At 41.8% G+C, this 20,531-nt stretch overlaps 1 protein-coding gene across 2 annotated transcripts in view; it reads left to right on the forward strand.

Annotated features, from left to right (window-relative positions):
- The window catches only part of LOC23687815 (mitochondrial 2-oxoglutarate/malate carrier protein), a 32,437-nt gene extending 14,010 nt beyond the window's left edge, over positions 1–18,427 (forward strand). For both annotated transcript variants that reach the window (XM_021849256.1, XM_011494872.2), the window contains 4 exons: positions 4,172–4,408; positions 5,450–5,643; positions 6,607–6,817; positions 17,916–18,427. In XM_021849256.1, coding sequence (XP_021704948.1) covers positions 4,172–4,408; positions 5,450–5,643; positions 6,607–6,817; positions 17,916–18,147 — 874 coding nt within the window. In that variant the 3' untranslated portion in view covers positions 18,148–18,427. The remainder of the gene's footprint in view (positions 1–4,171; positions 4,409–5,449; positions 5,644–6,606; positions 6,818–17,915) is intronic.
- The last annotated feature ends 2,104 nt before the right edge of the window (positions 18,428–20,531 follow it).

A 20,531-nucleotide genomic window follows, 5' to 3' on the forward strand; every position in this document is an offset into this window, starting at 1 on the left:
AAATCCAAGCGAAGATCCAAGCAGCCATTAGACATAATCCTGGACGCCGGGGGGTTGTTACTTTCTAACGATGCATGATGACTATTACCGCTACACCGTAGTTTACTTTCTGAAAAAGAAATCGGAAGTTACCGAGCGCATTAAGGAAAACGTGCAGATGGTGGTGCACCGATGTCCGGTGCTGATCGGAAACAACCGTGGCGTTAGCGGAGGCCTGTCAGGAGCGACTCTGGTTGCAGAAGCTAATGGAAGACATTAATGAGAAGAACACTGTACCAATCATAGTGCTCGAAGATAACCAGAGCTGCATAGTAATGCTGCGAGCCGAAGGAGACAGTCACGGGACAAAACATATTTAAACGCGGTTCAATTACATTCGGGACCTAGTGAGCAACAACATTATCAAGGTTCTCTACTGCCCGACTAAGGTAATGGTGAATATTAAAAGGGCAGGATCCGTCATCAATTTTAGAATTTTCAAAAGCAGTTTTTTCATTTAAAATCATGAAAATTCACCTGACAATGTTTTCACTGTATTCTATTCTTTAACCAAAACACAGTGCATATATTTTCGTCGAATAAATTCCAGTTTTGAACAGATAAATTGCTGTTGAAGTTTCGATGATGACGATGGTTACGATGATAGAGCGTTGGACGTTAATCGTAGCAAGTATGCTATGTGAATTAGATAATAAAAAATATTATTAATTGTCACACACTTGTAACGATCAGTTCACACTTAAATTCGGAAAGCGACCTCGGTAAACTGAATCGCCGAGAACCCAACAGGTGATATCTCGGTAATTATTCGACGAATCTCGTTAAAATTTTTACCGAGATCTTGGTAAACGTCTACCAAATCTCGGTAACGTTCGCTGAGATCTCGATAAAAAATTAGGTTTGCCGAAATATTGGTAAAATAAGTACCGAGATTCGGTATTGAAAATTACCGAAATCTCAGCTGTTGGGTTCTCGGTGATACGTATTGCTGAGGTCGGTGAAATAATTTAAGTGTGTTGGTTTCTCTGCAAGCTCCAATAAGTTTGGCATGGGGGATTTTCTACGCCAATTTGTCTGAAACTTTGCAGTAAGAGCCATTTCAATACGATGTGGCCATATATTAGCTCAGTCACCTAATTGTTTTGTGATTTTTCATCAAAACACGTTTCTTGAATAGACTGAATAAAATTTAGGAAATCTTTGCTATCCTCAGCCAATGTTTTGTAGATTTACAGAATAACTTACGGGTTAGGCCCAAAATAGTTGGTGTGGTAGGTTGACAGTATGCTGAGCAGGCCATACTTTTTATAGAGTGCATTATTATTCAAGTTGTCATTCAAGAAGTACCACATTGGCGACGAGCAAGAACCCACGGTGGAATCGGAATCCAGATAGGACAGGAACTCAAGTTGATTCTCAAGTTATCGATTAACGGTAACTATAAAATACCTGAATTTCCGACGGATAACATCTGATTGGATCAGGTATGGGTAATACGAAAAGTCTCGCCTAGAAATAGGGAGACGCCTTAACGGCGGATGAAAATCCGACCGGAGAAGGCAAGAGAAATGTCTCGCCTAATGGTAGGGAGAAGCCTTAACGGTGAAAAGCCGGAGAAGGCAAAAAAAGAAAAGAAGGCCCCAAAAAGAGAGACGCCGAAATGGCGGATGAAAATCTGATTAGAGCAGGCAACAAGAACGTTTCGCCTCATGTGAGGGAGACGCCTAAACGACGGATGATAAATCAGTTGGAGAAGGTAAATTATTTCATCTCATAGGAAAGAGACCTATGAAGAAAAGCAATTTATAAAATGCTCACCTTGGAAAGGAAAAAGTCGTTATGACAGTTTTGAGCTGTCAGGTTATGTAAATGGAACAGTTGAAGCTACAATCCTTTGTGACCAGCGGTAAAATCATATGTTCACTATATTGGTATACTGGTACGATCCATTGTATAAAAAAATAAAAAAAATATTGTGGAAAATAAATGGAAAATGAAAATGTATAATTATTTAGAAGGCGCTTCAAAAGTAGTCAAGCTGGACAATATTTCTGAAGAAACAGCAATTCAAATATTGACGAAAAGTCACGAAGAATCAAATTACAAGCAATCTGTAAATAGAGTAAAATAAAATAAAATAAAATTATTTGAGGCAAATTTCTGGATGAAAGATTTAATGGCAGCAGACTTCATGAAAATATTAAACTCAGATGTTTAAATAAATAACAGTTGTCCCCTCAGAGTGAAAGCACGTCTTTCGGCGAAGAAAAGGAAATGTGGTGGGTTGACAGTATGCTGAGCAGGCCATACTTTTTATAGAGTGCATTATTATTCAAGTTGTCATTCAAGAAGTACCACAGTTGGACTAAGTCATTATCAGGTTTCGAGCGTTCTTTTATGATTCTGCTCTGTTTATTTAACCCTAATTTAAGGCGAAGTAAGCCGTCATTGAAATTTGTACGCGTCGTTGGTGATTGTTGCTAATTCACCTCACCATTTCGAATCAAAGAAAATCAGTTGGTTTTCATTGGCACAGCTGAAAAAGTATCAGCATACTTTATGCATGTTAGTGCGTACAGTGATACATTTTCAAGTCAATATAAACGATCAAGACTGAGTTTTATCACTTTGAAATGCAAGCGTAAAAGTCAACATTGTTGCCAAAACGAATGACGGGCTACTTAGCCTTAAGGGGGCAGGATCCGTCATTGATTTCGGAATTTTCAAGAGCAGTTTTTTCGTTCAAAATCAAGAAAATTTACAGGAAAATGTGTTCACTGTATACTGTTTTTCTACCGAAACACAGTGAACACATTTTCATCGAATAATTTTTAGTTTTGAACAGAAAAACTGCTCTTCAAGTTTCGATGATGACGATGATTACGATGACGGAGCGTTGATCGATAAGGATGATTTCTTATAAGAGTATTGAAAAGCGGTCGAAAGGCACAACATCAAAAGCGAAAAACTGAAGAAACTCCCGAAGACAGGACAGACAACGGCGCAGCTCATTAAAATCCTAGCGAAAAAGAAATTGTATGCTTCTGGTACCCGAATAGTTGTTGAAGATGTTTAAAATATAGAGAAGCATCATTTTGTAATTTTGTTGCACATAACTTAACTAAACCGCCGAGATGAGCCAGCCTCGGGCTGCAAATTTCGTTAATAAAGATAAAAGTAACATTAATAATTAACTAAACTGAATGAACTTTTAAGGAAAGTTTCTCGATACTTAACATTGCATAGCTCATATATTATTTCCTTAACCAATCAACTGCAAATAAAATGAAGGCCAAAACAACTAAATATGAAGAGCTGAGGATATTTTTATTCTTCTTCTTCTTGGTGTTACGACCCAACTGGGACAGATCCTGCTTCTTAGCGTAGGGTTCTTATGAGCATTTCCACAGTTGATAACTGAGAGCTTTCTTTGTCAATTGACCATTGTTGCACACGCATGTCATGTGACTTAAATATATTTCTAAAGGACTGACCAAAATAATATAATTTTGTGCTAATTTAATTTAATTCGGCACGGATTTGGTGCGAAAACAATTTGGACTTCCCGTAACAACTATGCATAACGAAAAATTCGCATCTCTCAAGGTGTATGTATCCAACATCATGGATGCAGTTTTTTATACCGCAATGCTTACGCAGCTGACAACAGTGGGTATCTTCGACATAACAAATATCGTTCGATACATCCCCAGTAATAAGGCGCTAAATTGACTCAATTGATTGACTCCCTGAGAGTTAATAGCTTTTTATTAAGTGCGAATTGGGTAAGCTGAAAATCGCAGAGTTCTTCCATTAGTAATAACCGATAAAACTGTTTTCTACACTTTGTTAGCGTCTCGCAGTCATGTGATATGCGGTGCAAATTATGTTCTCAAACAAGCTCTTTTGAAGGTGCTGTTTATCGTCTAGATTCTAGAAGTCCAATTTTGTATAAGTGTAGGAAAAATATCTCCTTCGGAATAAATTTTCGCGGTAACCGTAATGCCAGTGGAGGTATTATTACACAACACCAATGAACACCGATTCGCTGATGACGCGCGAACAAACATCTGTTCGCTCGTCAGCACCCCCTCAAATAATGCTATTCATTAGCGACATCGCAGTTTACTCATACATGTCATGCCTCTTTCGTTCTCGTTCTTCATTTCAGAATCGGGGCAACATGCGTGGTGCAGCCGCTGGATCTGGTCAAAACCCGCATGCAGATCTCCGGCATTGGAGGCGCGGTCAAAGAGTACAACAACACATTCGATGCCATCGGCAAGATCATCAAGCGGGAGGGTCCGCTGGCACTGTACAAAGGCCTGAGCGCCGCAATCATGCGTCAGGCGACCTACACCACCACGAGACTGGGCGTCTACACGTCACTCAATGACGCATATAAGCAGTAAGTATGCGGAGTTTATTTTTAGTCTAGAAACGCATATTTACGACATTGACCATCCGCTCTGCGGAAGTAGAATGTCGTGGGATAATAACTCGTCGTTTAAGTTGGTTTTTAGCATGCGTAAAATTTAGGTAACCTTGCGTTTGTTCTATTTAAATCCCAAAAAGGTGCTCATAAAATTACAGCAGACTATTGTTTTTTTTTCTGAATATTACGGTCAGATGATTGCCAGGATCATTAATGGAACCGTCGGCAGAAATGGCATCCTGTATTTGAATTGTCATTACCTTGTTGATTCATGAAGCCTGTAAGCTTAAAATCTCAGGCCGCAATCCTCAATTAAATGATAGGTAATCTTTGGTCTTTGGTAATTTTACACGATGGCTTGATCTTTGGTCAGACTACTCCCTCACGTGTTTTACGAATAACTTTTTGCACATAAAACAACGACCTCAAAGTTTTATTCGAAAAAATATTAAGTTTGTAAGGTGACACACGCGACTTAAATATGCATTTTCAGGTTATAAACGCTCTATGATCTTCAGTTATTTTATATCTTTGTTATGTTTCAACCAATTTTGAATCTATTAGCATTATTATCTTCAAAATTGAAATAATGAAAATTGTAACATCAGATTTGCCTAAAAGCTAAAACATTAACTTTTTCGGTTAAGTTTATTAGTTTAGTTTGAAACACTCAAATTGCCTTCAAAATGGTTTCAAAATGTTCTACAAACTTTTCAAATTTATTTTAAACAACGATGATGCTAAAAGATTCAAAATTGGTTGAAAAATAACAAGGTAACATAATCTTCACTGGTCTATTTTTTATAACTTGGAAATTCACCGTTATGTCGTTGGAGCCACCTATACTTAAATCATATTTTTGGCTCAAACTTTGAGGTTTCGATAGATTTTCTATTGGAGATAGTTTCAATGCATGCATAATAATTTTACTCTGCCGAAGTAAAATGATACCGTTGAAACAGTTAAAAACGTAATCCTACAATATTTATCATTTAACTTATTCTCATCTTTCAGGAAAATGAACAAAGCGCCCAACCTGTTGGAATCGATGGCCATGGGAATGACGGCCGGTGCCGTCGGATCATTCGTCGGTAATCCATGCGAGCTGATTCTGATCCGAATGACCGCCGATGGCCGATTACCGGTGGCGGAACGCAGAAACTACACAAACTTTTTCAACGCTTTCCTTCGCATCGCCAGAGAAGAAGGTAAGATGATTCATTTTAGATATTTGAGGATGACTGTGTAATAGGGGCAATGGGGGCAATATGAGCCACCCCGATTTTGACCTCAAAAACAGTGTTTTAATGTCTAGTGCCATTATGATCTGCTAAAGGATGCCTCAAATAGCCACCACAATAAAAACCGTAAGAATATTCATTTGAACACTCAAGATATTTACAAAAATGTACAAATTTGTTCTTCGTCATGAAAAGCTTATAATTTTAGCATTTTTTAATTAAGCCTATAAGACAATTATATTTATAATTCTGGTAAATTTTACCAATCCATTGAAACTTCAGATCATAATAAACAGTTCGTGAGCGAAATTAGTTTTGTTAGTGAACAAAATTATTGAAAAACAATATATTATTTTCAAGATGAAGGGGCGGGGCAAAATGAGCCACCTGAATTTAAGCAAAACAAACGATGTTTGGGACATAAAAATGCATTGCCTAAATATACCAGATTATTTTTTTAGTGCATAGTCATCTTTATGCACCATTACAAGTGGAACACTTTGCTAGAAAATACGTTGAACCAAGTATCGCAATTTAGTACTAGTATAACATGGTCTGTTTACTATGTATTATGTATCGTTAATAAGCCGCTAGAATCAATAATTTCAAGCAAAGCTAATACAATTTCCTTTCCAATAATGTACTCTTCACAACAAACTTTTCTCTAAACTGTTCTAAATAATAATCATTCGATTGAATGAGGTGGCTCATACTGCTCCGTAGGGTGGCTCATAATGCCCCATATGGTTAGTGATCACGTAGAAAAACATGATTTTCCAAAAAGTTCCTGAAATAATTTGCAAGTTGATGTTAACATTTATTATCGACGTAACATGGAAGATAACATTTTATAGTACAAGTTACTTGCATTTAAACCATATTTTTGCATTTAAACCCGATCACCCCTAACTGTATTCTTCCTGATTTTAGGAATGTTTGCCTTATGGCGTGGATGCATTCCCACCATGGGTCGCGCCATGGTCGTAAATGCAGCACAACTAGCCTCCTACTCACAGGCCAAGAGCTACCTCGTCAGCAGTGGACACTTTACGGAAGGCATCGCTCTCCATTTCACAGCCAGCATGTTCTCGGGGCTGATCACGACCGCTGCTTCGCTACCAGTAGACATTGCCAAAACGAGGTATGTGATAGAACTAGGATTATGCTATCATTATAACTATATCTAGACTAATGTGTGAAAAGCGTGGAATATTTACAAAACGAAGCTTTTCTCGTCCTGCGAAGGAGCATTTCAAATGAATAATTTTTGTAAACTTACATCACTAATAGGTAAAAGGAAACCTGTTAAGAGTTTTTTTCGAGAATTAGACGAAATGTCCAGATAGCTGTAACGGTAAACACAAAGCTATTCAGCAAGACCAAGCTGAGGGTCGTGGGTTCGACTCCTAGTGGTCGAGGATCTTTTCGTAAAGGAAACTTTTTCGGCTTCCCGTAAAAGTATTTTCGTACGAAATACACATGCAAAAATGGTCAATCGGTAAGGAAAGCTCTCAGTTCATAACTGTGGAAGTGCTCATAAGAGCACTAAGCTACGGACGTAATGCCAGAAAGAAGAAGACGAAATGGAAATTTGGTGAATGAAAGAAGCATTAGTTCGCAAATCTCGTTCCGCCTTTTTCACATGTTAGTCTAGATATACACTACCAGTCATAAGTACGAACTTGCTTGCAAAAGAATTGCAACACTTAGCTGAATATTGAATCAACTTGGAAAGTTTAGCATCAAATCAATTCAGGAACATTCATGAGAGCCGAATTATCTGTAAAAGTGTAAATATCACTTTATTTCGCCCTGCGTGCTAATGTAATGCTTTTATACCCAAAAAAACGATTTAATGGTCTAGTGGTTATTTAGGTTAATTGATGGAAAAAAAAAGTCTGCCGCTACATGACACTTATGAGCACTCGACCAATCGATTACAACAAAACTGTAGCACAATTATATCAAGATTTGTTACAAATAACAAATTTTGATTCATTTTTGTTATAATAACTTTAAATTGATGGAGGAAATTATAACATAATTAAAACAAAATCAGTCATAATAACGAAGGCTGTTGTTGTTTTTTTTTGTAAAAAATGAGATACATTTTTTATAAATATTGTTGTTAAAATTCAGTTATGAAAAATAACAAAATGAGTTATATGTTCGTTTGATTTGAAACATAATGACTAACATTTTTGTTTAAATTACAACATTTGTTAGGTGTAGAGGAAATTGTGTTATAATTTTTGTTATTGCTACCATTAACCAGACAAAATTATAACATATTTTGTTACAAAAACGCGCTGAGTAACAAAACCTGTTACAACTCTGTTGTAATCCACAGTTCGGGCATATCGGGTTATATCGAGCATTTTTAACTAGTCATATCTCCTGATCCTGATAAGATAGAAAGTTCTTATCTATGGCAACATTGTTCAGAAGGTCATTGGCATTCGAAGGGCAGGAGAACACGGTTCTGAGTTCTGTAGCGTTAGTGAGCATGAGAAATTTAGCATTTTCAACTAGTTCTATCTCGAAATCCTAATGAGATAGGAATATCATGTCTTCGGCATAGTTGTTTAGAAGGTCGTTGATATCCAGAAGACGAAGAGTTTAGTTCGATGTAAATGCCGTGACGCAGTAAATATGTCAAATTGATCATTAGTTTTATCACTAGTTTTATCTTGGTTTTCAGATAAGATAGAAAGTTCAAGTTCAGCACTGCCTGGTTTGTTGCCAAATCATTCCATCTTATTCTTGCTAATCTCTCATATAAAAGATCACTAAAGACTGGACTTGGAAAATATGACACACAAAAATGATCACTAAACATTAATTTTAAAACGGATACATCTCAAATTTTCAGGGATTAAATAACTATATAAGGTGCAGAGCTACTTGGGCATTTCCATGATTCACTTTGGCAAGGGAAGTTTTTATCGGCTAAATTGTATGACCTTGCAATCAGAAGGACTTCCATAGGACGCATATTGTGGCTAAATAGAAGCTCGGTAGCTTTCAAAAACCCCAATGCCAAAGTGAATCAAAAGTGCCATGAATAGGATCCGGATTCCTATGAACTATGTTTTGGCATAATTTATTTATTGAATTTCCTCCCCAAGCTGAATGCTCGTTCATTTCTCTTAACACTGCTCATGATATCTTGGGCGAGGCTTTGCCCGTCTTTCATGCACATTTTATACCAGTTTTTCTTTAAAGCTTCATCGGTTTTGAATGTTTTCCGCTTTTCTTCAACTTCTTCTTCATTATCGCCCAACAGTTTTCGATCGGACGAAGCTTTGGTGTATTTGGTGAGTTCGTCTCCTTCAGGACCACATTAACGCCCTTCGCTTCGTACCAATCCATTAAAGGCTTGGCGTATTGGCACGAAGCGAGATCTGGCCAGAACAACGTGGGACCAGGAGGAAGGGTAGCAAGTGCTTCTGCAAGCATTCCTCTCGATAAATCTGTCCGTTTATGGTGCCGATTACCCGTAACGCCCAGTTGACAGCCTGCTACGGTAGCAAACGGTCGCGTTTTTTCAATCGCTCCCGTGAGTCAATACTTGTCAGGCGTGTACAAGATTAATTGTTCCGTTACGTGGACTATTATAGCTCTCAAGCTATCCGAGAAGAAATCTCAATACAAAAGTATCGTCGTGAACGCTATTAAGCAGGCGGTCGAGTTTTTTCTCGAAAAATAGCATTCGCCACAAGCCTCCATCTTCGAGTATACGGTGCTAGAGTCGAACAATAAAAACAATTTGCTTTGTTCCCACACTCAAGTGAAAAAAAAAAAAACCACTCCGTGAGTGCAATTCTCTTTCAACTTGGTTCGATCCTCTTTGTGTGCGGGTAAAATAATATAACGCTGTGAGTGATATCACCGAATAGCTGAGTGCTAGTCTCCCGACATGGGATCGGGGACTGACCCCTTCCCCATTGGGGATGTGGGTCCGTCTAATCGCCGTGATGGGGAATTTACCGGGCCGCTCTTCCCCGAATGGGGAGACCCTACCGGTAGTCATGGACAACTTGTAATGCTGCGTATGGAAGCCGTCGAGGGTACTCTACCTCCCGCCCCCATTCTCCTTCGCAAGTCAGTGGAAGCTTATCTAGGAGCGCGAGTTGATGGTGCATACCCGGAATCACGAGGTGCGTCATACGTCCTCAAGTTGCGAAACAAGTCACATGTCGAAAAGTTAAAAAAGATGTCAATGCTTGCCGACGGCTTTCCCATCAGAATAGTGGAACACCCTGTGCTTAACATCTCGAAGTGTGTCATCAGTTGCAACGACTCGTGTGTGTACCCGGATGACGAACTAACCGCAGAGTTGCAGGCCCAAGGCGTCAAAGAAGTACGACGAATTACTCGGCGAGATGGAGGAAAGCTAATCAATACTCCAACGATCATCCTAACAATAAACGGCACAGTTGTTCCGGAGAGCATCTTCATAGGATGGATTCGATGTCGCACCCGACCGTTTTACCCCTCACCAATGATCTGCTATTGTTGTTGGGAGTTCGGGCACACCCGTACCCGCTGTCAGAACACGGCCAACCCCACATGTGGCAACTGCTCCGGCAACCATGTGATCGTTAAGGAACATCCTTGTACATCCGGTGCCTTTTGCAAGAGATGCAATTCTGCAAACCACTCGATAGCTAGCCGAAAATGCCCCGCCTACATCAAGGAAGAAGAAATTCAACACATACGTGTCGACATGGGAATTTCATACCCAGCAGCAAAAAGACAACACGACTTACGGCACAACCCACAGTCAATGGCATCCGTGGTGGCGGCTGGCAATGATCAGCGTTTCGCTGAGCTCTCCGCCAAAGTGGATAACCTCGTACAGGAAGTTAAGCGTAAGGACGACAGAGTAGAAACTCTACTGACCGAAATCAGAAACAAAGATGCCCACATTGAAAGGCTAGAAGCAGCACTGAAACTAACTCCTCAAGAAAGACTGACCACGGTAAAGGAACACGGGACAATAAAGGATATGGTCCAAAAGATACGCTCCCTGGAATCTGAGCTGGCCAGAAAAGAGAAAGAAGTTGCTGTAATGAGAGACGTCTACGTTCCCAAGAAAGCCCTTAATACCACAGCCAACAATACCGCAAAAACCCCTGCGGCAGTTTCTGAACCCTGTGCTAATAAAACCAACCCAACGAGCAAAAAAACCAGCACTAAGAAGAAAGTCGTTAAAACCGATGACTATGGACTACTAAACAAGCGCTCGAAAAACTGTGTCTCGCCAATAGATACTTCAGATCCTATGAATACGTCGATCAACTATTCGCCGGAAAGCGGTGATATCGAAATCTCCTCTGGAGATGAGCCGATGCTGAATGCATCCGGTTACATATCAGATTCTTAAAGAAAACCACCTTTCCAGTCCTCTCTTGTTTCTCCGCCCAACAAATAACGAACATTAACCAGTCCAATGTCTTCGCATCCAACCACTATCGATCCTAAACATCAACCCAGTGCAGAGAGGACTAGCAAACCCGCATCCAAGCTAAATAATTCAGCAAATCGCAAACCACAGCTCTTCAAGAATCATCAAACATCCCCGGTTGAACCACCGAGTAGTCCAGGCCCCGTCAGTGCGGTCGTCTACTCCACCCCGGTACTGGCGGACAACCCTGGGCACTCTTTGGTGACCGGAAGAGGGACGGACAAGGGAGAAACCTCCTATACCCCTAAGGACAACGCGGAAATCGTAGCAATAGCAACAACAGAAGCCCATCAAGAGACTCAAGAACGTACCGTTGGTGCGCCGAAAGTGCATAAACCGTCGTCAACACACAGCATAACATATGACTCTCTGGTGGCAGAACGGACTCCAAGGACTACCCTGCCAGAACTAGCAAGATCCAACGCAGCAATATACGATTTACTTCAGCTCAACCAACAGAACATCTCTTCTCCCACAGCAGGCACTTCCGGTCTAACAGCTTCTTCAAAAAGAAATCTTCGAAGAAAGTCTCCAATCAAAGTTACTACCCAGTCGACACCAGTCAGGCAATCACAACCCACTACGGTTCGTCACAGTCAAAACGCTTCCACAAAAACCGTACTGGCTATCCAGTGGAACATGAACGGTTACTACAACAACCTAGCGGACCTAGAAATTTTAGTCAGAGACCAAGAGCCGTTGGTCCTAGCAATCCAAGAACCGCATAAGATTAGCATCAACAGTCTAAACCACTCCTTAAGAAGGCAATATACATGGAGTCTTAAATGCAACCAAAATTTCTATCACTCAACCGCGATAGGAGTTCTAGTGTCTGTACCTCACTCGCCACTTCAATTCAACACCGACCTTCCTTTAGTGGGAGTAAAACTAGGCTATCCGTGGCCTTTAACTGTTATATCGGGATATCTCCCCAACGGTAATATTCCAGATTTAAAACAAAAACTCGTTGATTTTTTCCAGGCACTAGATACACCGATACTGGTTCTGTGGGACGCCAACGGGCACCACCCCGACTGGGGAAGTACCACTGCTAATGCCAGAGGTTCATTGATCTTGGAGATTGCTCAAATGTTTGATTTAGTCGTTCTCAACGACGGAGCCCCAACCTTTATTAGGGGCGAACGAAGCTCTACAGTTGACATCAGCCTAGCTAGTTCAAGTATAGTTAATCGACTCCTTTGGGCACCAGGCGAAGACCCAATGGGTAGTGACCACTACCCGATCTCAATCAGCATCAACGAACAACCCCAAGCAATATCACGTCGTCCCCGATGGAAGTACAATGAAGCAGACTGGTCACAATTTCAGGAGTCAATAACTCCGAAACTCTGTGATCCTGTACCGGATAATATTGAGGAATTTCTGAACATTATCAGTGACTCGGCCTCACTCTCAATTCCTCGAACATCCACAAGTCCAGGTCGGAGATCTCTCCCCTGGTGGTCCCCAAATATAAAAAAGGTCATAAAAGAGAGGAGAAAAACACTAAGAGCTGCGAAACGGCTTCCTAATGACCACCCTGCCAAACATGACGCCATGGAGACTTATCGCTCAAAAAGGAATCAATGTCGTCAACAAATCCGAGAAGCAAAAAAGAAGAGCTGGGAAGATTTTCTAGAAGGAATAAACGAAAACCAAACCTCAGCTGATCTGTGGAATCGTGTAAATGCTCTAAATGGCAAACGGAGATCCACGGGAATGACCCTGCAGTTGCCCAATGGTCCTACTCGAGATCCACTCAGTATAGCTAATGTTCTAGCAGATTACTTTGCGTCACTTTCATCACTTGATCTCTACGACGCTAATTTTCTTCGAAGGAACCAAGTATCTGCCGACAGCATAATCAAGATGGCAATCCCAGATGATACCGCCGGTTTGCCGATAAATGCTCCCTTCCGGTTCGATGAACTGACTTTCGCGCTACGTCGTTGTAAGGGTAAATCAGCGGGTCCAGACGATCTTGGCTACCCGATGTTTCGAAACCTAACACCCGAAGCAAAAGCCATCTTTCTTGAACTTTTAAACAAAATCTGGATCGGGAACACGCTACCCAAAGCATGGACCCACAGCCTAGTTGTACCCATACCAAAAAATGGACGTGCTGCAACATCACCTAGTGATTTCAGACCTATATCTCTGACATGCTGCGCCAGCAAAATCCTAGAACGTATGGTGAACCGGAGGCTGAATCGTTTTTTGGAAGACAACCAACTACTCGACCATCGGCAACATGCCTTTCGTGCCGGACATGGGACCGGCACTTATTTTGCTGGTTTAGGAGATGTGCTTCAGGATGCGATGAACGCAAACCTTCACGCTGATATCGCCTCCTTGGATCTGGCCAAGGCCTATAATCGTGCCTGGACACCCAGAGCCATTCATCAGTTGGCTGAATGGGGCTTGGGGGGAAATATCCTCCACTTTATAAAAAATTTCTTAAGCGGCAGAACATTTGAAGTAGTCATCGGTAATAACCACTCCACAGTTCGAGCAGAAGAGACAGGTGTCCCCCAAGGCTCCGTTATAGCGGTCACCATTTTCTTAGTTCTCATGAATAGTGTCTTTGACACGCTACCTAAAGAAATCTACGTATTTGTCTACGCAGATGACATTGTCTTGATAGTCATCGGCCGCACCTTGAAATTCATAAGGCGAAAACTCCAGGCAGCCGTTTCTGCAGTTTCAAGGTGGGCTACTCAAGCTGGCTTCATACTGTCGGCAGAAAAAAGCATCGTCTCTCATATCTGCCGATCGCATCACCGAGTGTTATCAACTCCAGTAACAGCAAACGGTTGTTCAATACCACATAAAACATCAACCGTAGTACTGGGTGTGCGAATGGATCGAAAACTACAATTTGGTGAGCACCTCAACGAGACCAAAAGAAACTGCCAAACACGATTAAACCTCCTTCGAACGCTATCTAAGCCACACCGCAGTTGTAACAGAGATACTCTTCTCAGAATTGCAAGGGCCATTGTCAATAGCCGCATCTTCTACGGAATTGAACTGTTTGGTCTAGCAGGGGATGCTCTAATCACATGCCTTGCTCCGGTATACAACCAAGCTATTCGCATAATTGCTGGCCTGCTTCCGTCAACCCCAGCTGATGCGGCCTGTATTGAACTTGGTGTTCTTCCCTTCCGCTATCAGGTTACACAAACTCTATGCTGCAGGACTATAAGCTACCTGGAAAATACCACTGGAGATCATGAGGTCTTTCTTCTCAGGGAGGGGAATAGATCCCTCAGCAGCCTGGTCCATCAGGAACTCCCCCCGGTTGAGCAGGTCCACTGGGTTGGAGCCAGAAGATGGGACGCCACCGACTTCCGAGTAGACTTGTCTATCTTGAAACACTTCCGAGCCGGAGACAACTCTTCCGCTATGCAATCCCATGTCGTCGAACTACTTGCCGACAAGTACCGCAACTATCATCTATTCTACACAGACGGATCAAAAACTGTAAATAGAACTGGTTTCGGTGTTGCCACAAACGACACAAGTTACTTCTATCGGCTGCCCGATCAATGCTCTATCTTTTCGGCTGAAGCAGCTGCAATACTCTTTGCAATCACAAGGCCAACAGAACGCCCCATCTGCGTAATTTCTGACTCTGCAAGTGTGCTTACCACCATCAACTCTCCATCAACACGCCATCCTTGGATTCAAGCCATCCAGATGAAGTCCTCTCCGGAAACTGTCTTCCTATGGGTACCGGGCCACTGTGATATCCGGGGCAATGTGGAAGCAGACCGCCTTGCCGCCACAGGACGACTTGGCCGCATGCTCACCAATTTGATTCCGGGTGCAGATTTGAAAACTTGGTGTAAATCTACTATTCGCTTGGAGTGGGCCCGAGAGTGGATAGGCCTGAGACATCTATTTATAAGAAAAATTAAAGGGGAAACTACAAGATGGATCGATTCTGCCGAACGACAAAACCAGCAAATTCTGTCCCGACTTCGAGTTGGCCACACACATCTAACACACAACATGGGAAACCGAGGACCTTTCCACAAAGTATGCCCGGCATGCAACACGAAAATGACGGTAGAACACCTCTTAATCGACTGTCCCTGCTACCAAGCTGCCCGACTTCGTCATGCCATCCCAGGCAGTATAAGAGACGCTTTAGCTAATGATCCGACCAACGAAGCCGCAATATTATCGTTCCTCAAAGATGCCGGACTACACCGAAACATTTAACATCCTACATCAAACAACAACCACCGAGATATGACGACCCTGCTTTTCACCCTAAATTGACTTGGATTACCTATTCGTTTTTTGAATGAACATTGATGTATTTATGTGTATTAAAGTTAATTAAAGCAAAATGTACAGGGGGGCCTCTCACTACGAAGCCCTCTCCATATTCTCTACCGGAGACGAACCAGCCAACGGCTGAAAGTCTCGATAATAAAGATAATAATAATAATAACCCGTAACGCGGGTAGATCACCTTTTCGAGGTGCGTTACGAGGTAAGATCTACCAAATTGTACTTTTGCTGTATCTGATCTTGTGAATACTTATAAGTTACGGTCGGAAGAGTATAAGAGAGTAACAAGCCACTAAGACCCACCTATTTGTCCTAGATGATGAGGAGGTCGAAGTGGAAAATGGCTCAATCAGCATCTGAGGTTGGTTTCAACGCATGAGATAATTTCTTTCCAAGTTCAAGAGTTTATCTTTCGATATCTAGGAGGGAAACGATTCCGAATCCAGTGGAGTAGCAGACCTATTAACTTCTAAAATAAGCTTTTTGTTTCAAGGAATCTAAATGTCTCATGCGATGAAACCTGTTCACAGTTTCAAAAAACGACTTTGAACCTTATAAGTACACGGGTAGAAATCAGAATCCAAAAACAAGACTAATGATATCATGATTCCAGCGTGTTTTCGTCTTATGAAAATACACCATGATTTGGACTCATGATATCATGAGTCAGATTGCCGTAACGCAACACACGCGTAAGGTTTTTGTTGCTGATTGCTCGGAATCATGATTCAAATGCCAAAAATGCTGAGTCGCGCATCCGTTTATGATCGACAAAATAAAAAAAAAAGTTAAAATAGCATACATTGAGATTCGAGCCAAGAACCTTTCGATTGTAAGCCACGTACTCTACCACTGAACTGCTTCGTCTTCTTGATTTAAGAGTGATCGATACGAATGAGATGAAGCAAAGTGCGCCGCTTAGTGTTTTCACACTTGATGTGACGCTTATGAGGAATCATGATTTGACTCCAGGAACCGTGATTTGTGATCCTGATCAATTTATGAATTTCATGGTTTGTAAATCATGGTGTGGGGATCAGATTTTTATCCGTGTAGAAGCAATAATTTGATACGCTAGAGTACCGATGCATGGTCAAAATCAGTATCATTCAACCAGCTTAATGGCCGAACCTGATTAAGGGGCGCGCTTTTGAGAGATGCTTTTAACCTGCTGAAAACCTTTGATGATGAATCAGGATCCCGAAAGGCGTGAAAACCACAAGTCAGAATGCCAAAAATACCACAAGGCAGAAAAAAACCAATACCAAAAGGCAAATTGTGATTTGATGGTCAGATGAGGGACAACTAGAACCCCACTTACGCTCCAACGGGAATCCAGCATGCTCCAAAAATCGCAAACGGCCTCGGAACGCGATGTTCGCTTCCTAAGACCTCCATGGTCTTACGGTTCTCACGAAACATATAAGCTGATGTAAAAGTGGAGTCATGACAATGCCTGGGGGAAAGTCAATCCTAACCTCAATCACAACTCTACTGTAATCCTGCATGTCCCCATGAAAAACGAATTTGGTAACCCTGAAAATGAGGAACGTAATTTTGGAATCCTACCTACATAATCATGAGTATGGCGTGTACCTTAGGGTTTGCGGCCGATTTTGCCTTTCGGTATTTTCTGTCTTTCGGTACTTTCTGCCTTTCGGTACTTTTCGCCTTTAACTAGCCGAGTGGAAGTTTCAACAACTACCGAAAAACTGAACATTACAAATTGATGTGAAATTTACTAAAAGGTTTTGCAATTGGATTAAGGGACAAGTACATGTAATGTTTAGATATTCGGTAGTTGTTGAAACTTCCACTCGGCTAGTTAGCCGTAAACCATGATTCATAATTAAAAAGTATTTATCAAGCAACGAACTCATAGTCCGTAACCGGTCGTTTGAGAACGTCGCGACCCATTGGGAGCTCGCACTATACAAATCTCGTCCAGCACGTCGTTGGCGAGTAGTGTGTGGCCTTTCAATACCTAATAAATAATGCGCTCTCGGCTAGGTATTGCATATACAATAGTTGTGTTTAGATGGTCATCTAGCTCTACCGAAAGAGGTGCGCTTTGCGAAAGAGGACCATGTGATTACTGAGCTAAAATCGAATTCGGATCAACTTCTGCATCCATGAGTCCTCTCGTAGTGTAGGGGTAACACAATCCAATTGTAAAGTACCCATATGTAATGTTTAGTTTTGCGGTAATCAAGAACATGCCTGTTGTAAGCTGAAGCTAAACTTTTTGGGAGATGCTTCAATATTCGTTTGAGTGTTTTAATACATTTTTAAGCAAATTCGTACTGATGGCGGGTATTATAAGGGATAAGCAACGATAAGCATTTCTTCGGCACCTCCTGAGACTCTACAACAAGATGCACTTTTTGCTAATATTCAGACAAATATTTTTTTAAAGAATAGTGAATTCAAAAATTTGAAAATGCTAATGTAATTTTACTTATTCCAGAATTCAAAACATGAAGGTAGCAGCTGGTGAAGTGCCACCCTACAAGAACACAATCGACGTGATAGTGAAGGTCGTACGCCACGAGGGAATCTTCGCCCTGTGGAAGGGCTTCACTGCCTATTATGCTCGTCTGGGTCCACATACCGTTCTGACCTTCATCCTGCTGGAGCAACTTAATGGATTGTACAATCAACACTTTATGGGCGGCAAAGGATCGAAATCCGGACTGTGAGAGATGCCGACCTGCATGGGGATGCTTTATCATCACAACCAAGACACACAAAACATGAGGAAATCCACACAAAAAGCCGAACGAGAACACAAAACAGTTGCAACTGTCTAACTAGCATTAACATTCAACAATCAATCCGTTCTTTACTTTTTGCATTCATTACTTTTGCGTTTCGCTCTGAGCGCCTTTACATTTTTATGTCCTTTATTATCTGTTTAGAAAAATCTTCTCTTAGATTGTTATTTGTTTATTAAATTTTATGTTGTAACTCAACTCGAAATCATTTGGTATGCTTATTTCCCCTGCGATTCCAGATTCACGAATTAAGAAAACTGCCGAAATGTAAAACCCCAATCTAGACCCTCCTACTTACGCTTTGAAGTTGACACCCAAGTGATGCTTGGCGCTATGCCAACTTTGAACCAGATGGGGCATCCCAGTCGAGTATTTTCTTACTGCCGTATCGCACTAGTGAAGTAACAAGTAGACAAAACAAAATCAAAAGAAACATGAGTCAAAACCCCCAGCGAATGATGATGCCCGATGTGTGATGATGCAAAAGCAAAGGAGAAAATGCAGACAACAACACTATTTATAAATTTCGCGTGTCTCGTCGTACGGGTTAAGAAACGAAAAGCAAAGGGACGCCTCACGATTGATGGCGCACTTGCACTTGACCGTGGTGCCCTAGAGGATAGAATTTGTGCAATGCGACATTGGAAAGTCCACGATGTGTGGATTGGAATGTGATGCGATTTCTCTTGTTTTATTCGATTTTACGTTTTTTCTTGCTGATATTGTAATAAATTCACGTGTAATGCATATCTTGTAGATGTCGTTCTGTTTTTGTTCGGAATGTATCACTTCGATCAATTTTTATTAACTTTTGAAGTGTATCGATGTCCTTATGGCCCTCCTCTCCTCCCCCTCGTGGTTATTTAATCATACACAAATTTTATCATTTGTATGAACCGTGGTCATTGGCCAGGCCCACCCTTCCCCCATAAATGTCCACGTGGTTTATGGACGACCCCTTAGTTTAGCAGTATTTTCCAACCTGTTTGGAGTAGCGGTCCCTTAGCGATTATACAACTGCTTCACGACCCTTGAGAATATGTTCTTAAAAAAATAATAATTCATCACTTGAGAAGCTAAGAATTTTTCTGCCTATTATGCTGTAATGAATGTGTTTCGTGATTGTCGCAGATCTAAATCTCTCAAAATTGACCCGGGTCTTCCTTAGCATAACGGTCCATGGCTTCAAAGCAAAGCAATGCTAAATGGTGTCAGAGTTCGATTCCCGGTCGGTCCACAGGATATTCATTCATTCATTTATTACATTATTATTACACGCGTGAACAATTCCACGCCATACAACTCGGTTCGAAGTTGCCTCCTTCCATCCTCGGCTGCGGCCCACACTCGCCAGATCTTGCAGCACCTGGTCAGCCCACCGTGCCCGCTGTGCTTCTCGCCTTCTTGTACCTGCCAGATGGGAAGCGAACACCATTTTTGCAGGATTGCTGCCCGATATTCTTACAACATACCCTGCCCAACGCATTCTTCCAGCTTTTGCTACCCTCAGGATGCTAGGTTCGCCGTAGAGTCCAGCGAACTCGTGACTCATCCTACGCCGCCACACACCGTTCTATTGTACACCGCAAAACATCATCCTAAGCACCCGATGTTCGAAGACTTCGACTGCTTGCAGGTCCTCCTCGAGCGGCCGTCCACGAAAACGGCTTGATAACTTCCCACGAACTCATTTGCTAATTGGTAATAGTTCACACATTGTAGCTTGTCGTCCTTTTTGTAGATAGGGTATATAACCCTTGTTACCACTCCTCCGATAGCTGTGCGTCGCCCAGATTCTGATTATCAGCCGCTGCGGACAAGCAACCAAATGCATCCATAACTTCCCTCATAGTCATTTCTCCCGCTGCCTTGAAACTCGGTGCCTGTACTCTCAGTGCCATTCAAGTGTTCATCGTAGTGCCGCTTTCACCTTTCGATCACCTCGCGTCCGTCCGACAATATGCTCCCATCTTTATTCCTGCACATTTCGGCTCTCGGCACGTAGCCTCCGCGGGATGCGTTGAGTTTTTGGATAGCACTTTCTTGGGTGTGATGCAACAACTCAATTTCTTCAGATTCCATCTCCTCCAGACGGCACTTTTTCTCCTGGAACAGACGGGTTTGCTGCCTCCGCTTCTGTCTATAACGTTCCACGTTATGTACCATTACCAGGTAGTGGTCGGAGTCGATGTTAGCGCCACGATAGGTCCTGCGTCGATAATGTCGGAGAAGTGCCGTCTACCAATTCAAACGTAGTCGATATCCAGGTGTATCGATACGGAAGGCTGTGTTGGAAATAGGTGCTACGA

Source organism: Aedes aegypti, chromosome 3, assembly GCF_002204515.2.
Source record: "Aedes aegypti strain LVP_AGWG chromosome 3, AaegL5.0 Primary Assembly, whole genome shotgun sequence".
Lineage (NCBI taxonomy): Eukaryota > Metazoa > Arthropoda > Insecta > Diptera > Culicidae > Aedes > Aedes aegypti.